The sequence below is a fragment of the Phyllobates terribilis genome, unplaced genomic scaffold, assembly GCF_046119375.1.
Source record: "Phyllobates terribilis strain yellow unplaced genomic scaffold, ASM4611937v1 Scaffold_1__5_contigs__length_1240528914, whole genome shotgun sequence".
In the NCBI taxonomy this organism is placed as follows: Eukaryota; Metazoa; Chordata; class Amphibia; order Anura; family Dendrobatidae; genus Phyllobates; species Phyllobates terribilis.
Window position 1 is genome coordinate 565,434,359 of NW_027362761.1, and position 19,688 is coordinate 565,454,046.

A 19,688-nucleotide genomic window follows, 5' to 3' on the forward strand; every position below is an offset into this window, starting at 1 on the left:
CCAGTGAATGCATTTGTCTTAAAAAATAACGTAAAAAAACAAAGCAATAGGATCTTTCTTTAGTATAAAAAACAGCGTCACCAATTTAACCTCAATGTAATCACATTGTTCAGCTCATGCACCTCCTCCTCCATCTCCGAAATGACCACATCAGTCACAAGCTAACAGCACTGCAGTACTGCCTTGGCCAAGCGGCAACAGGCTGTGCTGGAGATAACATGCTTAATGCTTAATTGATAAAAACGGCCAGCGCTACAGAGTTGTTGAAAGCTGCAACACAGCAGCCTGATCTGTATCTCTCACCGCTGAACATACAGCCAGGCATGGTCGTGTGTGACAATGGGTGGAACCTGGTGACAGAGAAATGACAGCCGGGGTAGATACAGTTTCCCTCTATGCCAGTCCTTTCACCGAGCTAAAGAATATGGCTGTGGTGAAATGCAACTCCCACTGAAAAGCTTTTTCAGATTGAAAAACATTGTGCCCACCAGAGGATTTGATTCTGAGGGCTAACCTTTCTCACCCGCTCAAGAGCCCCATAGCAGCTGCAAAGTTAGCGCTATCATGAACTCTCCTGAGGTAGAAGCCAAGGCACACCAGAGGATTCTCTGGTGGGACCGTCCAGCCCTGCTGAGAAGCAGTCCTGGCTAAGAAAAGTGTGTGGGAAGGTTTCCGGACACTCTATGGCTGCTTTTTTACTGAGGAGGAAACACACGCAAACACAGGGAGAACATACAAAGTCCTTGCAGATGTTGTCCTTGCTGCGATTTGAACCCAGGATCCCAGCGCTGGAAGGCTTCAGTGCTAACCACTGACCCAATGTGCCGCCGTTCACCCTCTAATATCTAACAGGCTGGAGAAACTTGCACCTACAGTCATGGCCAAAAGTATTGAGAATGAGACAAATAGTAATTTTTCCAAAGTTTACTGCTTCATTTTTTGTAATGGCAATTTGCATATACTCCTGAATGTCAAAGAGTGATCAGCTTAACAGCAATTACTGTACTTGCAAAGTCAATATTTGCCCAGAAAATGAACTTTAACCCTCAAAACACATTTCAACATCATTGCAGTCCTGCCTTAAAAGGAGCAGCTAACATCGTTTTAGTGATTGATCCATTAACACAGGTGTGGGTGTTGATGAGGACAGGGCTGGCGATCAATCAGTCATGATTAAGTAAGAATGACATCACTGGACACTTTAAAAGGAGGCTGGTTCTTGGTATCATTGTTTTCTCTTCAGTTAACCATGGTTATCTCTAAAGAAGCACGTGCAGCCATCATTGCACTGCACAAAAATGGCCTAACAGGGAAGAGTATCGCAGCTACAAAGATTGCACCTCAGTCAACAATCTATCGCATCATCAAGAACTTCAAGGAGAGAGCTTCCATTGTTGTCAAAAAGGCTCCAGGGCACCCAAGAAAGACCAGCAAGCGCCAGGACCTTATCTTAAAACTGTTTCAGCTGTGGGATCGGACTACCAGCAGTGCCGAGCTTGCTCAGGAATGGCAGCAGGCTGGTGTGAGTGCTTCTGCACGCACTGTGAGGCGGAGACTCTTTGAGCAAGGGCTGGTTTCAAGGAGGGCAGCAAAGAAGCCACTTCTCTCCAGAAAAAACATCAGGGACCGACTGATATTCTGCAAAAGGTACAGGGAGTGGACTGCTGAGGACTGAGGCAAAGTCATTTTCTCTGATGAATCCCCTTTTCGATTGTTTGGGACATCTGGAAAACAGCTTATTCGGAGAAGAAGAGGTGAGCGCTACCACCAGTCTTGTCTCATGCCAACTGTAAAGCATCCTGAAACCATTCATGTGTGGGGTTGCTTCTCAGCCAAGGAAATCGGCTCACTCACAGTCTTGCCTAAAAACACAGCCATGAATAAAGAATGGTACCAGAATGTCCTCCAAGAGCAACTTCTCCCAACCGTCCAAGAGCAGTTTGGCGCCCAACAATGCCTTTTCCAGCATGATGGAGCACCTTGCCATAAAGCAAAGGTGATAACTAAATGGCTCATGGAACAAAGCATAGAGATTTTGGGTCCATGGCCTGGAAACTCCCCAGATCTTAATCCCATTGAGAACTTGTGGTCAATCATCAAGAGACGGGTGGACAAACAAAAACCAGCAAATTCTGGCAAAATGCAAGCATTGATTATGCAAGAATGGACTGCTATCAGTCAGGATTTGGTCCAAAAGTTGATTGAGAGCATGCCAGGGAGAATTACAGAGGTCTTGAAGAAGAAGGGGCAACACTGCAAATATTGACTTGCTGCATTAACTCATTCTAACTGTCAATATAACCAATTGGTACTCATAATATGATTGCAATTATATTTCTGTATGTGATATAAACATCAGACAAACACTAATAAAAACCAGAGGCCAGCAGATCTTGTGAAAATATAATTTTGGTGTCATTCTCAAAACTTTTGGCCATGACTGTACAGCCACTCTATCTTCAGCTCCTTTGTGAGAAAATGTATTTGGGCAGCCACTCAGTCTACCAAATAAAATTCCTGAGAAGGAAATTGGGGATGACTTCGCTACTGGTACTGGGGGCAGTGCTAATACCATGGCATCGTACCATAGTTTGCTGTAAATATTCCAGGCTGGTAGGAGGCAAGCAAATTCCCACAGAAAAGTACCAACAGTAATGTTCAGGCCACATTTCAAGTGCAAGCAGCTTTAGAGGACTTCCTGGGAAAAATGACACGCAGGGTAGATACGGTTTCCTTCTATGCCAGTCCTTTCTATGCCAAGCTAACTACAACTCTCAGCAAAAAAAGTTGTAGACTGGCTCCGTACCGTCCCTGGCCACATTCACCTGCCCACGTGTTTGTGGTTAGGTGGTCCTTCCCAATAAGTGCACTGGGGAGGGCACGGGTAACGTTGTGGTACCTGTGCTTGTGGAAGGCGGAGGCAATACCGGGAAATATAGTGGCGGCTGGGGACCGAGTATGGACACCTGGCCGCCGCCGACATGAGGTTGTGAAAAACTTCCACCTCGACGAGCTTAAAAGGCCATATTTCAAGTGCAAAGAGCTGCCCAGAAATCTGGCAGTTTAGTGTTGCGGCCTGTGGGTGGGTGGCTGGCTGCATACTTGCACTTGCATTCCAAGTAACAGAAAACTAAGCAGATGGTGGCCTGTATCATCAACATGGCCTCACCTTGGCACTATGAACTCTCCTGAAGGAAAAGCCAGGGCCCGCTGGAGGAGTCTCCGGTTCTCTGGTGGGCCCATCCAACCCTGCTGAAAAGCAGCCCTGGCTAAGAAAAGTGTGGGGGAAGGTACCCAGACACTCTATGGCTGTTTTTTTAATGTGCTTATGCATGTTATTTCTCAAAACGCATTACAGATCAGGCCAATGTGCAACTCTGTATTCAAGAAATTAAATGCGCAAAGGAAGATGTGTGTGTGTCAAAGCACCACCGACAAGGGCGAGTTGATGTTGGACGGGCTGCCATTGCTTCTGCAACAAGCTCAATTACAGGACTTCCTGGGAGAAATGACACGCAGGGTATATATAGTTTCCCACTATGCCAGTCCTTTCACCGAGCTAAATACAATTCTTAGCAAAAAAAGTTGTGAACTGGCTCCATACCGTCCCTGGCCACATTCACCTGTCCACGTGTTTGTGGTTAGGCGGTCCTTCCCAGTAAGTTCACTGGGGAGGGCACGGGTAATGTTGTGGGACCCGTGCTTGTGGAAGGCGGAGGCGATACCGGGAAATATAGTGGCGGCTGGGGACCGAGTATGGACACCCGGCTGCCGCCGGCATGAGGTTGTGAAAAGCTTCCGCCTCCACGAGCTTAAAAGGCCACATTTCAAGTGCAAGGAACTGTCAAAAATTTGGCAGTATAGTATTGCAGCTTGTGGGTGGGTGGGTGGCTCGCTGCATACTTGCGCTTGTGCCGCGCCCCCTGGGCCGTGCGGTACTCGGCAGCCGGGCCTCTATGGATGCTGGTGGGAGATATTACGGCGGCTGGCCCAGTCCGTGACCCAGGGCAGTCAATAAAAAAAAGGGGTTTATTTATAGGGGATTTGTAAAGTCTTCGTGACGCCACTTGTGGAATGCAGCCAAAGGGAGCCACCGCTGCGGAGCAGTCCTCTGAGGCAGATGTTAGGGCAGCTTATGATGGAACGGCTCCCCACAGGTGGAGCAGCAGGCCTCAGGGCAGTGTAGCAAGCGAGGGTGTGCTGGGTGTTGTAGTGCAGGGAGGGAAAGATGGCGCAGCTGGAATAATGGACGGAGGCAGTACGGTGCAGTCATCCGAGTCTTTACTCACAGTTCTTATGAAAGTTCCACTGGTGCACTGTACGGGTTTCAGCCTCCCACGTCGCGCTGCGTTCACCAGGACGAGGGTTCAACTCTTCCTCAGGGAGTTTAGTAGTACCTGACAGAACCCCACTTTCTTGTGTTCCTCTCTAGACCGTCTTCACGCTGGGTCTTTCTCCCTCCTGCCCTGCGCTTCCCCACTCTCAATCCCGCTCGGGTGCTCTGAAGTCCCTCCTATCTTACTGGAGTTCCCGGACCTGCTTAACCCTCACGGGGATTAGAATAAGGCTGCGGCAACTGGTCTATGAAAGCCAGAAGCCTCCATTTTTTTTTCTGGTCCAGGGGCCGGTCCCCTTCTTGCGGCCTACGATCCCTCTGTCTTCTGACAGATTCGGGGCGTACGGGTGCCGTCCTGCACTCGCCGTACCCCTTAGGATCCCTTTGCAGAACGGAGCCTACTCCTCTGCTCCCCTCCTGGGCCTCTAGGACTGGGCCCTACTTGTGGAGCAGAGCTCCTAAAGAGACTCTGCTTCCTGAATGACTGTCCTCACTGTCTGAACTGACACCCTAAGATGGCTTCCCTTTATATATCTCCTACTATGGTGCTCCCCTAAACTGCTTCCTCCACCCACACCCACTACTGGTTCCCCCTACCTTTGGGTTCCCCCCACTCCAGCCAGGGACAGGGCTCAGCAGGAAAACACATTGCGTCTTGCCCTTCCAGCCGGCCTGGAGCAGTGTAGTGTTGGATGCAGGTGTTGGGTTTCCGGGTAGCACTCCCTCCTTACCTGAGAGAAGGGGATACCACACCTCTGGGTGAGGTGCAGTACCTCTGTGGCGACTGAACCCTCAGGGGCGCCACACTTGCATTCCAAGGAATGGGGTAGGGACAACTGAACGCTGCAGTGGGACAAGGACGTGAACGGTGATTATTGCAAGTCTGCAACGACAGGTGCATGGCGGGAGGCATCTTCGTATGCACCAAGGATCACTTATGATGGGCACACTTTTAGGCAGTGACCTGGGAGTCAGAGATGCTTCCAGAGGTCTTCCCCATGCTGTTCCCATGTCTTTTCAGCACTGTATGTATGTGTCTGATGATGTGTCACACACCACATGGCCAGATAAAGTTGTAAAATGTTAAAATGACATTTCCTGGTGAATGCATTTGTCTTGGTTGAAAGCAATTCAAAAGTGCAAAAACGCATCAAAAACGCTACGTGTGAACATAGCCCAAGTTGTGGAGGAGTATTTTTTTTTTTGGTTATTTATTTTGCCTTATATACAAGTCATTACCCTGGAAAGGATGTTCCTAAACATATTTCCCAGAAAAATCCATTTTGGTTTTGTTTTTGTATGTTTTATTGTGAGTCCGTAAAAGTGGCGTAATACTCTGACAACGTTGTTGACAGCAGTGATCTGGGAGTCAGAGATGCTTCCAGGGGTCTTCCCCATGCTGTTCCCATGTCATTTGAGCACTGTTCCCATCAATTTGGGCAATTTTTAGGCCCTCTGCAGACCGCCGGGGAGAGCCGTCTGAAAAATGCTCGAGTTTCCCACAGACTTACATTGGGCTCGTTGCTCGGGTCGAGCACCCGAGTATTCCAATGTGCTCGACCCGAGCAACGAGTACCCGGGCATTTTAGTGCTCGCTCATCACTAATTATTACCACAATATTTTGTGTTTGAGATTTCCAGTTACCAAAATTATCAAATTGTTCATAAGAGGTTGACTTTTAAAGGGATACTCCCAACATTTAAAGCTATCTCATATTCACATCATAACATCATATGTGATATTTAGTGGATCAGTGAGGATTCAACATCAGTGATACGCCACAGATCCGAAGATCGAGGAACTGCCCAGTGTGACTGAAGTTGTGGTGCCCATGCATTGACCATTTCAGATCATTGGTGATCCTAGTGGTTGGATCCCCACCAATCCTCAAGTTATCAACTATCCTTTAACTAGTTGATAACTTTATATGATGGGAATAACCCTTTTTGTGCCATGGTCCTTTTTGTAAGGGTGATTGGTCTGGTGTGACGCAAGGTGAGGGAAAGACTAGGTGCACAATGACGGGAAAAGGGAGAGGAAGTCCAAACACTTCGGAAAGGGGGAGTGGAGACCCCTAAACAGATTTGATAACACCCTGACCCCTGACTGCCCCTAGCGACAGGCCCTAGATAGGGAGGGGATGGGGTGAGCACTAGTCAGCCCCCACTGCAACTAAAGACAAACAGGTAAACAGACAAAGGAATACACTTAGCTTGAAAAGACACCAGAGAGATCACGCCAAATATCCACCAAGGAAACTCCAAGAAGACGCTAGCCAACTACTAGTACTTCAGTACAGAACAGAGGAACATAGAGCTATCACTGGCGACTCTCTGGAGAGACTGAAGATATTTAAACATCCAGGAAGGGTGTGTCAATTAGCAGCAGAAGGTGGAGATCACTGCTAGGTCCTAGAAGGAGAAGGATATCACTACACTACAAAGATGAAAAGATCAAGAAGGCGTCTGCAAAGCCAAGTGAAATGACCCTTTACAGCTGGATCCAGAAGGACTGACTGTCACACCTGACACATCTTTGACATCAGGTCCCAGTTCACGCCTCTTTCTAACACGTGAGCTGATGGACTTCCCCTTAAAGAAGACACTAGTGGCATCAAAACCTTAGAAATATAATGTTATATCGTAATTATATCAGATTATTGTACCGATATATTCTTTAATACTGCATTAACGCAATACTTTTAAAATACAGTCAACATGGCTTAATAATACTTCTTATCTCATTTCACTAAATGTAAGGACATGTTAGTGAAGATTTTTGCAAATCCTTGGGATATAGCCGTACACTGCTACATGTGCTGATACTGCCTCCCAGAGGATGGAGGTGGCATACATTTTTCTTTTTGCAGGAATTTGCTCAGTTAGCAGCCTCTAAATGTTTATTTTATTAGGCATCTGTGCTCCAGCGTTAAGTTCTCTACTAATAGTATTGTATCACCGGGTGCTGCTTGTATAAGGGAACAATAAATTGCAGTGTGATGAGTCACGACAATATAGCATACCTCCCAACTTTGAAAGTTAAGAAAGGGGGACACTTCGACCAGCCGACTTTAATTCAGACCTAGACAAGACTTCAGCCTTAACACAGACTCTAGACCAGATCTCATCCTTACCATCAACCTAAGACCAGACTCTCATAAAACAGAAAAAGACCAGACCCTAGACTAGACACCGTCCTTAATACAAACCCTAAATACAGACCAAGACCTACCACCACTCAATACAAACCTAAACTAGGACCTCCTTTATACACTGCTCAAAAAAATAAAGGGAACACTTAAACAACAGAATATAACTCCAAGTAAATCAAACTTCTGTGAAATCAAACTGTCCACTTATAGGAAGCAACACTGATTGACAATCAATTTCACATGCTGTTGTGCAAATGGAATAGACAATAGATGGAAATGACGCGCCCCCTGGGCCGTGGGGTACTCGGCAGCCAGGCCTCTGGTTGCTGGGGGGATATCACAGTAGCTGCTCCGGTCCGTGCTCCTAAAGAGACTCTGCTCCCTGACTGTTCTCCACTGACTAATCTGACTGAACTGCCACCCTAAGATGGCCTCCCTTTTTATACCTCACTCTATAGTGCTCCCTCAAACTGCTTCCTCCACCCACACCCACTACTGGTTCCCCCTACCTCTGGGTTCCCCCCACTCCAACCAGGGACCGGGCTCAGCAGCTGCGCACATGCATGTTGCCCTTCCAGCCGGCCTGGAGCAGTGTAGTGCTGGATGCAGGTGTTGGGGTTCCGGGCAGCACTTCCTCCTTACCTGAGAGAAGGAGACACCACACCTCTGGGTAAGGTGCAGTACCTCTGTGGTGACTGAACCCTCAGGGGCGCCACAGAAATTATTGCCAATTATCAAGACACACTCAATAAAGGAGTGGTTCTGCTGGTGGGGACCACAGACCACATCTCAGTACCAATGCTTTCTGGCTGAAGTTTTGGTCACTTTTGAATGTTGGTTGTGCTTTCACACTCGTGGTAGCATGAGACGGACTCTACAACCAGAAGTTGCTCAGGTAGTGCAGCTCATCCAGGATGGCATATCAATGCGAGCTGTGGCAAGAAGGTTTGCTGTGTCTGTCAGCGTAGTATCCAGAGGCTGGAGGCGCTACCAGGAGACAGGCCAGTGCACCAGGAGACGTGGAGGGGGCCGCAGGAGAGCAACAACCCAGCAGCAGGCCGGTACCTCCGCCTTTGTGCAAGGAGGAACAGGAGGAGCACTGCCAGAGCCCTGCATAATGACCTCCAGCAGGCCATAAATGTGCATGTGTCTGCACAAACGGTTAGAAACCGACTCCATGAGGGTGGTGTGAGGGCTCGACCTTCACAGATGGGGGTTGTGCTCACAGCCCAACACCGTGCAGGACGCTTGGCATTTGTCACAAAACTCCAGGATTGGCAAAGTCGCCACTGGTGCCCTGTGCTCTTCACACATGAAGGCAGGTTGACACTGAGCTCATGTGACAAACGTGACAGAGTCTGGAGACGCCGTGGAGAGCGATCTGCTGCCTGCAACATCCTTCAGCTTGACCGGTTTGGCAGTTGGTCAGTAATGGTGTGGGGTGGCATTTCTTTGGAGGGTCGCACAGCCCTCCATGTGCTCACCAGAGGTAGCCTGACTGCCATTAGGTACCGAGATGAGATCCTCAGACCCCTTGTGAGACCATATGCTGGTGCGGTTGGCCCTGGGTTCCTCCTAATGCAGGACAATGCCAGACCTCATGTGGCTGGAGTGTGTCAGCAGTTCCTGCAAGATGAAGGCATTGAAGCTATGGACTGGCCCGCCCGTTCCCCAGACCTTAATCCGATTGAGCACATCTGGGACATCATGTCTCGCTCCATCCACCAACGTCACGTTGCACCACAGACTGTCCAGGAGTTGGCGGCTGCTTTAGTCCAGGTCTGGGAGGAGATCCCACAGGAGACCATCCGCAACCTCATCAGGAGCATGCCCAGGCGCTGTAGGGAGGTCATACAGGCACGTGGAGGCCACACACAATACTGAGCCTCATTTTGACTTGTTTTAAGGACATTACATCAAAGTTGGATCAGCCTGTAGTGTGTTTTTCCACTTTAATTTTGGGGTTGACTCCAAATCCAGGCCTCCATTGGTTAATACATTTGATTTCCATTGATGATTTTTGTGTGATTTTTCTGTCAGCACATTCAACTTTGTACAGAACAAAGTATTCAATGAGGATAATTCATTCATTCAGATCTAGGATGTGTTATTTGACTGTTCCCTTTATTTTTTTGAGCAGTGTATAATAGTTAGACCAGACCTCCTTCATGCAGACCCTATGCTAAAAACAGATGACAGACCAGACTCCTCCTTAATAAAGAGCCCCTAAATACAGACCTGAGACTAGACCTCTCTCTCTTACTACAGACCTTACACCAGATCCCATTATTACAGGCCTAGATCCCTTTTATACAGACCCCAAACCAGATTCCACCCATAATACAGACCCTAAACAAGACCCCACTCTATACAGACTCAAGACCAGACCTGTTTAATATAAACCTAGACTAAACCCCCATTTAATACAAACCTTAGACCAGACACCAACTTAAAAACCTAAACTAGAAACCCCCTTAATAAAAGCCTTAGAGCAGACCCCCTTTATACAGATCCTAGGCCAAACCCTTAATACATATGACATACTAGACCCTCCTCCTTATTACAGACCTAGGCTCTCTTAATACAGACCTCCGACCAAACCCCTCTTCATCAAGCTAGACCTCCATTCAAACAGACCCAGACCAGACTGCTATTAACACAAAAGCTAAACCTCTCTAATTACAGACATAGACCCCCTTAATATAGGTCTTCCTACAGACCTTAGACTAGATCCCCCTTAATACAGCTCTCAGACCAGCCCCCCCTTCCTACAGAACCTAGACCAGACCCCTTAATGTAGACCTAAACCACCTAATAAAGACCACAAACAAGATCCCCCCATACTTCAGACCCTAAGCAAGACCCCACTTAATAGAGACCTTAGACCATATTCCTTTAAAAGAGACCCAGACACCCACTTTATACAGAACTCCGACCAGATCCCTCTTCATAAAGGTACAGACCACACCCCTACCGTATACAGACCTTAAACCAGACCCCCATTCAAACAGACCCAGACCAGACTGCTCTTAATACAGACCCCAAACATCTTTCAATACAGACCTAGAGCCATTAATCCAGATCTCAGACCAGACCCCTCTTCCTACAGACCCTAGACCAGATCCCCCTTAATACAGACCTAGACCATCTTAATAAAGACCATAAACAGGACCCCCCATACTCCAGACCCTAAATAACTCCCTTCTTAATAGAGACTCTAGACTAACTCACCTTATAAGAGACAGCCACTTAATACAGACCCCTGACTAGACCTCTCTTCGTAAAGGTACAGACCAAATCCGTATCTTATACAGACCCCAAACCAGACCCCCGTTCAAATAGACCTAGACCAGACTACTCTTAAAACAGACACCCAAAACTCTTCAAATACAGACCAGATCCCCAGACCCTTTCTACAGACCTCTCTGGAAACTTAAGATCAGTTAGGTGGATTGGACATGTACAAATCCTGTGCTCTGTTTGTCATATGTAGCTCCCAGTAACTTCATCCCATTCATGTGAGTGAGACTAAGCTGTAATACGAGGAGGTATGGCCACTGCAAAAAATCCAGATTTGTGTCTAGTAAACAATCAGCGAGAGCCACGGACTTCTCCAATAAGATGATCGAAAGAGGGTCTACCTGAAATTGATGGTCAACTGTATGAAAAGGATGGACAATCAAGTTCATGCTGTTGGAGAACTCTTTAATTTGTAACCTACTATGGGCTATTGTGGCGCCCCTGGGGGTTCGGTCGCCACAGAGGTGTTGCATCTCAGCCAGAGATGTGGCATCTCACTCTCAGGTAAGGAAGGAGTACAGCTCAGGACCCTAACACCTGCATCCAACACACCACTCCAAGCCAGCAGGAGGGGCAAGATGCCTCCCACGTACTTGCTGAGCCCCTTTCCTGGCTGGAGTGGGGGGAACCCAGAGAGGGGGGAACCATGTACTGGGTGTGGGTGGAGGAAGTAGCTTAGGGGAGCACATGAGAGGAAGGTATAAATTGGGAAGCCATCTTAGAAAGAGAGTTCAGTCAGGGCTAGTCTGAGGGAAGAAGTGAAAGGAGCAGAGGCTCTGCAGGAGCTCTGCTCCAGAGGCTGGCCTAGCCAGTGAGGCCCAAGTCTGAGAGGAAGGAGAGAAGAGAGGAGAGGGAGCAGAGAGGCTCCAGGAACAGAAGAAAGGACCCTAGGGGTACGGGCCGTGCAGAAGGCCACCTGTACGCCCGCATCTGCCCGGTGGTGGAGGGGTCAGGCCATCTAAGGGGAATCGGTCCCTCAACTAGTAGAAGATTGCAAGTCTCAGCTAGAAACCGGAGGCTGCAGTACTTTATGTCCTGTAGCCACAAGTCCACGCCAGTCTTAACGAGAAGGTATCCACATAGGACCCAGGGGACGGAACAGACGTCGCCCGCCAAGGCCCGTGGGTACCGGATTGGAGATACTAGGTGTGAGGTGCAGGGAAAAGGCCAGGGAGAGGACACAGAAGGGGGTCCTGCTAAGTACTCCGGAGCTATCTGCGGGTGGACTGAACCCCTCACTGAGTAAGCACAGCACAACGAGGAAGATTACGTTGGCGCCTGTAGTCTGGACTGCATTAACTGTGAGTAAAGACCCTGAGGACTGCACCCCATTGTCTCTGTGTTTCTTGCTGTGCCATCAACCCCTGCACTACAACGCCAAGCACAAACCGGCCATATCTTCTACACTGCCCTGGAGCTAGCTCTTCCTGTGGAGAGCCACACCATCACTGTTGCAGTAACATCAGCTTCAGAGGACTGTTCCGCAGCGGCGGCTCCCTTTAGCCGCATTCCACAGGTGGCATCACGAACTGTATAAAAACACTATAAATCCCCTATCCATAACTCCTTTTATTGACCGCCCTGGGTCACGGACCGGGTCACTGCCACTGTGACATTCCCCAGCATCCACCGGCCCGGCACCGGGTACCCCACGGCCCAGGGGGTGCGTCACTATATTATCATACTGTCATGGTGGCCAAAAAGTTTGGACACCACCAGTGCCCGTGTACTAAGATACGAGTATGTGTGGCAGGTTTAGTACAGATACGAGTATGTCTGGCAGGTTTACTACAAATACGGCCACATTTACTTCAGCTCCAAGTTCCAAGAACAGGAGAAAAGGGACTTCAAAAATGTCAACACAAAGGGAAAGAATTATATTGCTGTAACCACTCAAAACATTCATTAGTAAAAAATTACCACCACCCAGCCATTATTCTGAGCAGCGGATTCCCAAATGCGCTCTATTTGCCTGTTTAGCTTGGTAACTACTTTTCCAAAATCAACAATAACAGTGTTACATTGCATGTCTCCTCATTTATCCTCACTCTGATATGTTCTGCAAAACTTCCAAAAATCAGATCCTTCATCCGTGAGCTCCTGCAGCCAACCGGGCCAAATAAAGAAAAAAAGATGAGAACGTTCTCAGCGCAGAAATAATAATAGGAATGGATGGGTTAAGTACTACACTTTCCTGGTGAAAACTGCTCTCTGGTGAAAAGTAAGAGCCTGTTATTGATGTCTTATATAAAAATGGATGTACGATGTGCTGTGTTTGGCAACCACCGAGAGTCAATCACCGCTGCAGAACGTCTCGTAAAACACCAAGATCCCATCAAGAAGGAAAGGCTGAAACGTGATATCTCCTTAAGATTAAAAACCACTTTCAAGGCCGAGCAAACTCAATGGAGAGTGCACTCCTATTCTTCATGCCCGTATCGTCCAATGACTGCATTGCGGTCTGATAGATGATCCAATTATTAAGTTCAGGCGAGGACTGTTCGGAGATCTCGGAGGAGACATTTTCATCAGCATCACACGTAGGTAGGATGTAAAGATGTAGCAACCTCGTCAGTTCTCGAGAAGTGGAGCAGGAAATTTCACAATGTGGTCCAAGATTCGGGAGGAATTTTTTATGCCGTCCCCGAAGTCATTGTGAACGTGTCCTTGGACGCCCACTAAGCCGCTTTTCATATTAGTATAAAAAAAAAATTAAAAGAGGAGTTGAGAAAACAATTGTCTAAGGCTTGAGGAAATCTTCTCATACATTGCCAAGGTTCAGGTAAAAGTCACATTCTTCTTCTGTGTCGAGGGACGGTGAGGTTGGGTGAACCATGCTCTAGGATTTCACCCTCATATGTCTCAAGCTCCATTTGGCTGGTATATGTATTATCTATTTGTGGGAAAGATGGGTGACAATCATTGTGGCTGTTAATGCATCTGAATCATCCAAAATAAAATATCCAGAAGATATTTGGTTTCATTAGAGATAAGAAAATATTTCCAAATTTGCCAGATTCACCAAATTTTTCCTGAAAAATTTGATTTGCCATGAATTGATTTGCAAAGATTCGAAAATATTTTAGTTTCCCCCTACCCTGAAGAATATGTATGAAACTAGTCTTTTCCTCACACCCTAACCTTCTTTATTTTGGTGCTGTCACACACTATCTGTACAGTTTCTTCAGTGCTTTATGGCTTTTTTTCCTTATCGCCATGGCTAAGCTGTGAGCGAGGAAACGTCTCTTTATTTTTGTAGATGTGGTTGTTTCATAGTCGCATCTTTAAGAAAGTTAAGTGATCATCCCAAATACTTAGATGGGTATTCCGGCCTCAGTAGGTGATGGCCATCACTTAATGATCGCTGAAGGGTCTGTGGTGCTTGTCCTCTGCACAGGGGCGTTACCGACCACCCCATACATCGTGGCTCTATTCAGGTGAATGAAGCTGGCTGCAGTTCCCCAGTGCTGCAGTCTCTTTATTTGTAGGATTAGTAAAGGGTTTCAGAGATCGGATCCCCAGAAATGATTAACCCTTTACAGACATATGACATGCTGTTACGTCATGTGTCATCTCCCTGATGCTGAGCCAGCATCTTTGTCGGCAGATGATGGCTGTTATATTCAGCCATCATCTGCCTCTAAGAGTAGCGAGTGGAGTAGAATTCCACCTATGTCTGTTAACCTGTTAAATGCTGCGGTCAGTCTGTGACAGTGGCATAAACAGCGCCGGTCTCAGCGGGAGCCATGATAGCCGTGGCTGGCGTTCATAGAGACTGTGATTTTTGCTATATAGAGGAATATACTGGTATTGCTGTATATATTATAAGTGATCCGGTGATTCAAGTCCTATCATTATATATAATTAATTAACCCGATCTGCAAATGCTGTGATTAATCTAAAACTCCAGAATTGCATATTTTTCGACCACCACAACAGCTCAAAAAATCCAAGAGGTGATCAACACATCCTATCTACCCATGAAATGCTATCAATAAAAACATCATCTTGGGGTGGTACAAACGTCCTAATTTTTTTTCACAATTTAAATCAAAAAAAAAAATTGAGTGTGCTTGGTGTTGTCACTATTGTACTGATCTGGAGCATCATATTGCCCGGTCATTTTTACCATGTAATAAACATTGTATAACATTTTTTTTTACAAAAATGATTGTGGAATTGTGCTTTTTTTTCTAGCTATTTGGCTTAATTTTTTTTTTTTTTTTTCCTGCTTTCAATGCATCACGTGATAAAATGGATGGTGTCATTCAAAAGTACAACTCATCCGACAAAAAGATAATTACCATATTTTGTGGTTTATAAGACGCACGGAGCATAAGATGCACCCCAAATTTTGGGGAGGAAAACAGGCAAAAATTTTTTTTTAATAAAATGGTGGTGCGTCTTATAGTCCACTTTTGCTGTAGCTTAACGGGAAAGGAGACAAGGTCACTGCTGCAGGAAGCTGGTGGCTGCGGCGGCAGGAGCGGCGTGATTCTGCTGGTCCCCGCACTGGGTGGAGGGGGTGTTCAGCGGTGCAAGACTGCGTTGACCATGGGTTTTTACCAAATATTGGTAGAGTACCTGCACTTTCCATCGTTTTCACTGCGGGGGACTTCGGGAAAATGGCTGCCGGAAGCGACGCATGCACAGATTGAGATATTGGGAGCCGAGATCTCAATCTGTGCATGCGCCGCCTCCAACAATGGGAACTGCGGGGGCTCCTCCGACATTTTGTAAAAGCCCAGAGTCTGCCACAGCCTCGCAGAGCCGAGACTGCCCCCTCTTCCCAGCCCGGGGCCCGGCTTTGTCCTGTAAACAGGTGGTCTCTCTGCATTGGTTCTTGGTCATTATTATGGGCACATCCCTATTTTTAAATGTTACTATTAAAAGTTATATTTTAACAATAGAATCTTTTAATGCTATTTACTATCGGTGTTTATATGCCAAAACTAGGAGTGGAACTTACAGAGAAAAACTATATCTGAAAGATTGACATCTGTTCGGCACAATCGTTTTCCCTCCATCGGTCAGATTATGCTAATTAGACTTTGATCAGGTGGGATCCAATTTTCTCCATTATGTCAGTCCATGAAAATCGGAAAGCACTTGGATATCATCTAAGTGCGATTTGATTTGTTTCTTAGACAAGAATGGTCGATCGCGATCCGATTTTCTGGGGAAAATCGTGCACGCTGCAATTTTTTTTACCCTTGGACGAATTTTTTTTGTACCAATGTATCTGGAATGAAAAATAAAATAACGTTGCAAATAGTGGTGATTAAATACGTCCGATTGTTTTGTGGGCACTGTCACTAATTTGCACAAGTAGAAATAGCTGTATGACCACCAGATCCCACGTCTCACTTCCCCTGATAGCACAGTTCTGCCATTGAGTGCATACTTTTGTGTTTTTTCCAGATATCGATGAGTGCGCGCTGAAGAACCAGACGGTCTGTTCTCAGATCTGCATCAACACTCCGGGAAGTTACAAATGTGAGTGTCATGAAGGTTATTTCCTGGAAGAAGATGGTAAAACCTGCACCAAGGGAAATGAAGGTAAGACGACAAAAAAGAAAAATGCTGAAGTATTAAAACCGGAAAAAGTGTAGAATCCTCCCCAAAAAAAGTGATAGTCAGAGCTCAATTAGGTGCCCTGTCCCTTCCCTACATGTTCTTATTGTCCTCCATCTTCCTCAGAATAAAACCATAACGGTGTAATATGTCCTTATTCTCATGTTGTGTAACTTGCCACACACTTTTCAGCATCAACATTCAGCCAGCACTACAGGTGTTGGAACTATTTTCCCTCACTTTCCTTCATGCTTTTCTCCTGCAAATGTTCAATGTTTTGTTTGTCCTGAACTAAAAACCTGCCTCTCTGTTGTGCCTGTATGGAAACTGAGAAACAGGAGAGTAGGAGCAGAGACAAAAGACCCTGCACCCCCACTTCCTATATTCCTATAGAGGTAAAGAGACCATCTCCTTTATAGAGACCAAAACCCCAACACTGTTATTCCTGACTTAGTGACTGCAACCTCTGCCCCCAGATGACGCTTCATTTGAGTATCCCAGCATGCACTGGGATTTTTAAACGAAGCGTCATCACAGAGGAAGTAGGGAAAACAATGGAAAAGCTGTGAGATAGTGTAGTTAGGGAAGCAGAGAGAATTTTTAATGCAAGTGCTGTATGTTAGAAAATAGTTTAGATTATGGCATCAGATAGGGATTTAGAAATTTTCTTTGTCTTCGGACCACCTCTTCAAGGATAAATTTTTTTTATTTTTTTTTTTTGTTTTTGCAGTTTGGTTTTATTAATAACTTTTCACCATTTGCCTCAGTTTCACAATGTCTATTGCTGGTTGCAAAATGAGTTATCTGAGAAACCGTCAGTGAGCTTATTCTGACAGTCTAATGGGAGACTTTGTAACCCTTTTAGGCTTTGTGCCCACGATGCAGAAATTTTCCGGAGCGTTTCTGCATGTCCTTGGCAGAAAAAACGCACACGGATTTTACACGCGTTTTTGAAGCATTTTCACTTGCGGATTTGCCATGCGTTTTTTCCAATGCATTGTATAGGAAAATCCGTATGCGGAAACGCACAAGAAATGGTCATGCTGCCTTTTTTTTCCTTACCTAAAATCCGCGCAGAAAAAAACCCTGACCATGTGCACAGAACTTGCAAAATGTCATAGGAAATCATGGGATAAGATGTGCAATGCGTTTCTGCACGGAAAAAAAAACGCACCAAATCCGCATCGTGTGCACATAGCCTTATTTCTGACCTGCTCTCGGCTGATTTATAACCCCAGACTACATCAAAGTTAAATGCGTTTGTAAAGAAAGAGCCTGTTACAGCCAAAAGGTGAAAAATCTTTAATGAAAACCAATTGCAAAAATTATTTTTGGGCACAGACACATATAATTAAGTATTAAAAAAAAGTCTCCAAAGGTGTACAATCCCTTTTTAAGTATGTAGAAAAGTTTGTCTTTTCCGTAGCAAACGTCTTGCTTTCACCACTAGGGGGCGAGCTGTGTGATGCTATGTACATAAATGACCACTGTCCGGAATTTGCATCGCTGTCCTGACTTTTCAAAAACATTTCCTGCAAATTTGCAGTATCCCAAGCCAAAGTGGGGCAGGGTTTGGCGTCTCAGGTAGTATTGGGGCAGTCCAGGACTAAGGCAGGACTAAGGCAGGATTCGCAGGAGACCGAGCGTCTGGGTCAGGTCTTCGGATCCGAGCTTATAAGGAATCCTATTCCTCTGAATAGAAACTTATCAATAACTAGGGCTCCATATGTGCCAGTAAATAAGTAAATGAATAAATAAATAAAATGCAACCTCTTAATTATAAAAAAATATAATTTTTCATATTAGTCATAAAATCAGTCCATTCAATTCTCCGAGCAAAAATAGCGCGTCCCCCTGACGCACGCTGCAGAGCGGGGGTCACCTCTCTGCCCCCTTTTTCAGGTCAGGTCTGGAAAATTTCGCATTTCACATCTCTGCAATGTTAATCTCATTTACTTATTGTCTGGAACTGCTTTAGAAATGAAGATGAATATCAGCCCGAGTATTTAATGGCTCGTGTTTTCTAGCGTAGATCAAACGCCGCTTTTCCCCCCGCTGCTCTCGAAGTTTTCCAGAAAATGTTTTATGCTTTTCATATTTTTTTAATTTATTATCTGCAATACAGAGAGACAGGTTATACCAATAATCATTATTGTTACAAATGTAAATTGCAAACACATTGGCGCTCGGCGGCCAGGACGATCTGTATCACCGCATCCATCACATCAATACGTCCAGTGCTCATCCCTGCTACGTGTAATTCTAGTCTAATATGGGGCATATAGGGGATATCTGCACATGAGCCGCAGCTATGCGGAAACATGATGGGCAAAGCAATGGGAAGAGCTCCACCAGGTGGTGAGTGGCAGTCCTGCACCTGTTAGCAAATGGATCTTATTTCTGGGAAGCCTTTATTTATTTATTTATTTAAACCCATTTTACAGTACAATACATAATAGATGCAATGAATAATAATAATGATAAGGCTTTGGTTGTAATGTCCTCTGGTACTGGGATGGGGATCCTGAAAATACATGGAACTGAAGGGTAATAAGTGCAACTATTAAAATATAGTTAAAAAACTTTAAATATTAGGAAAGAATGGTGATCATTCAGACCATTTCCAACTTTGCTATGTACCAGACCCTTTCCGACCCCTGCTCTCCAATATAACAGACCTCTCCGTTCTTCCATATACCAGACCTCTCCATCCCCCGCTCTCCCATATACCAGACCTTTCCGTCCGCCGCTCTCCCATATATCAGACCTCTCTGTCCCCTGCTCTCCCATATATCAGACCTTTCCATCCACCGCTCTCCCATATATCAGACCTCTCTGTCCACCGCTCTCCCATATATCAGACCTCTCTGTCCCCTGCTCTCCCATATATCAGACCTTTCCGTCCACCGCTCTCCCATATACCAGACCTTTCCGTCCCCCGCTCTCCCATATACCAGACCTTTCCGTCCGCCGCTCTCCCATATACCAGACCTTTCCGTCCCCCGCTCTCCCATATACCAGACCTTTCTGTCCGCCGCTCTCCCATATATCAGACCTCTCTGTCCCCTGCTCTCCCATATACCAGACCTTTCCATCCACCGCTCTCACATATACCAGACCTTTCCGTCCACCGCTCTCCCATATACCAGACCTTTCCGTCCCCCGCTCTCCCATATACCAGACCTTTCTGTCCGCCGCTCTCCCATATACCAGACCTTTCTGTCCGCCGCTCTCCCATATACCAGACCTTTCTGTCCCCTGCTCTCCCATATACCAGACCTTTCCGTCCACCGCTCTCCCATATACCAGACCTTTCCGTCCCCCGC

General features: G+C 46.2%; 1 protein-coding gene across 2 annotated transcripts in view; it reads left to right on the forward strand.

The window, feature by feature from the left end:
* The window catches only part of CCBE1 (collagen and calcium binding EGF domains 1), a 440,914-nt gene that overhangs the window by 402,793 nt on the left and 18,433 nt on the right, over nucleotides 1–19,688 (forward strand). For both annotated transcript variants that reach the window (XM_073680708.1, XM_073680717.1), the window contains one exon: nucleotides 16,210–16,347. In XM_073680708.1, the coding sequence (XP_073536809.1) occupies nucleotides 16,210–16,347 (138 nt within the window). The remainder of the gene's footprint in view (nucleotides 1–16,209; nucleotides 16,348–19,688) is intronic.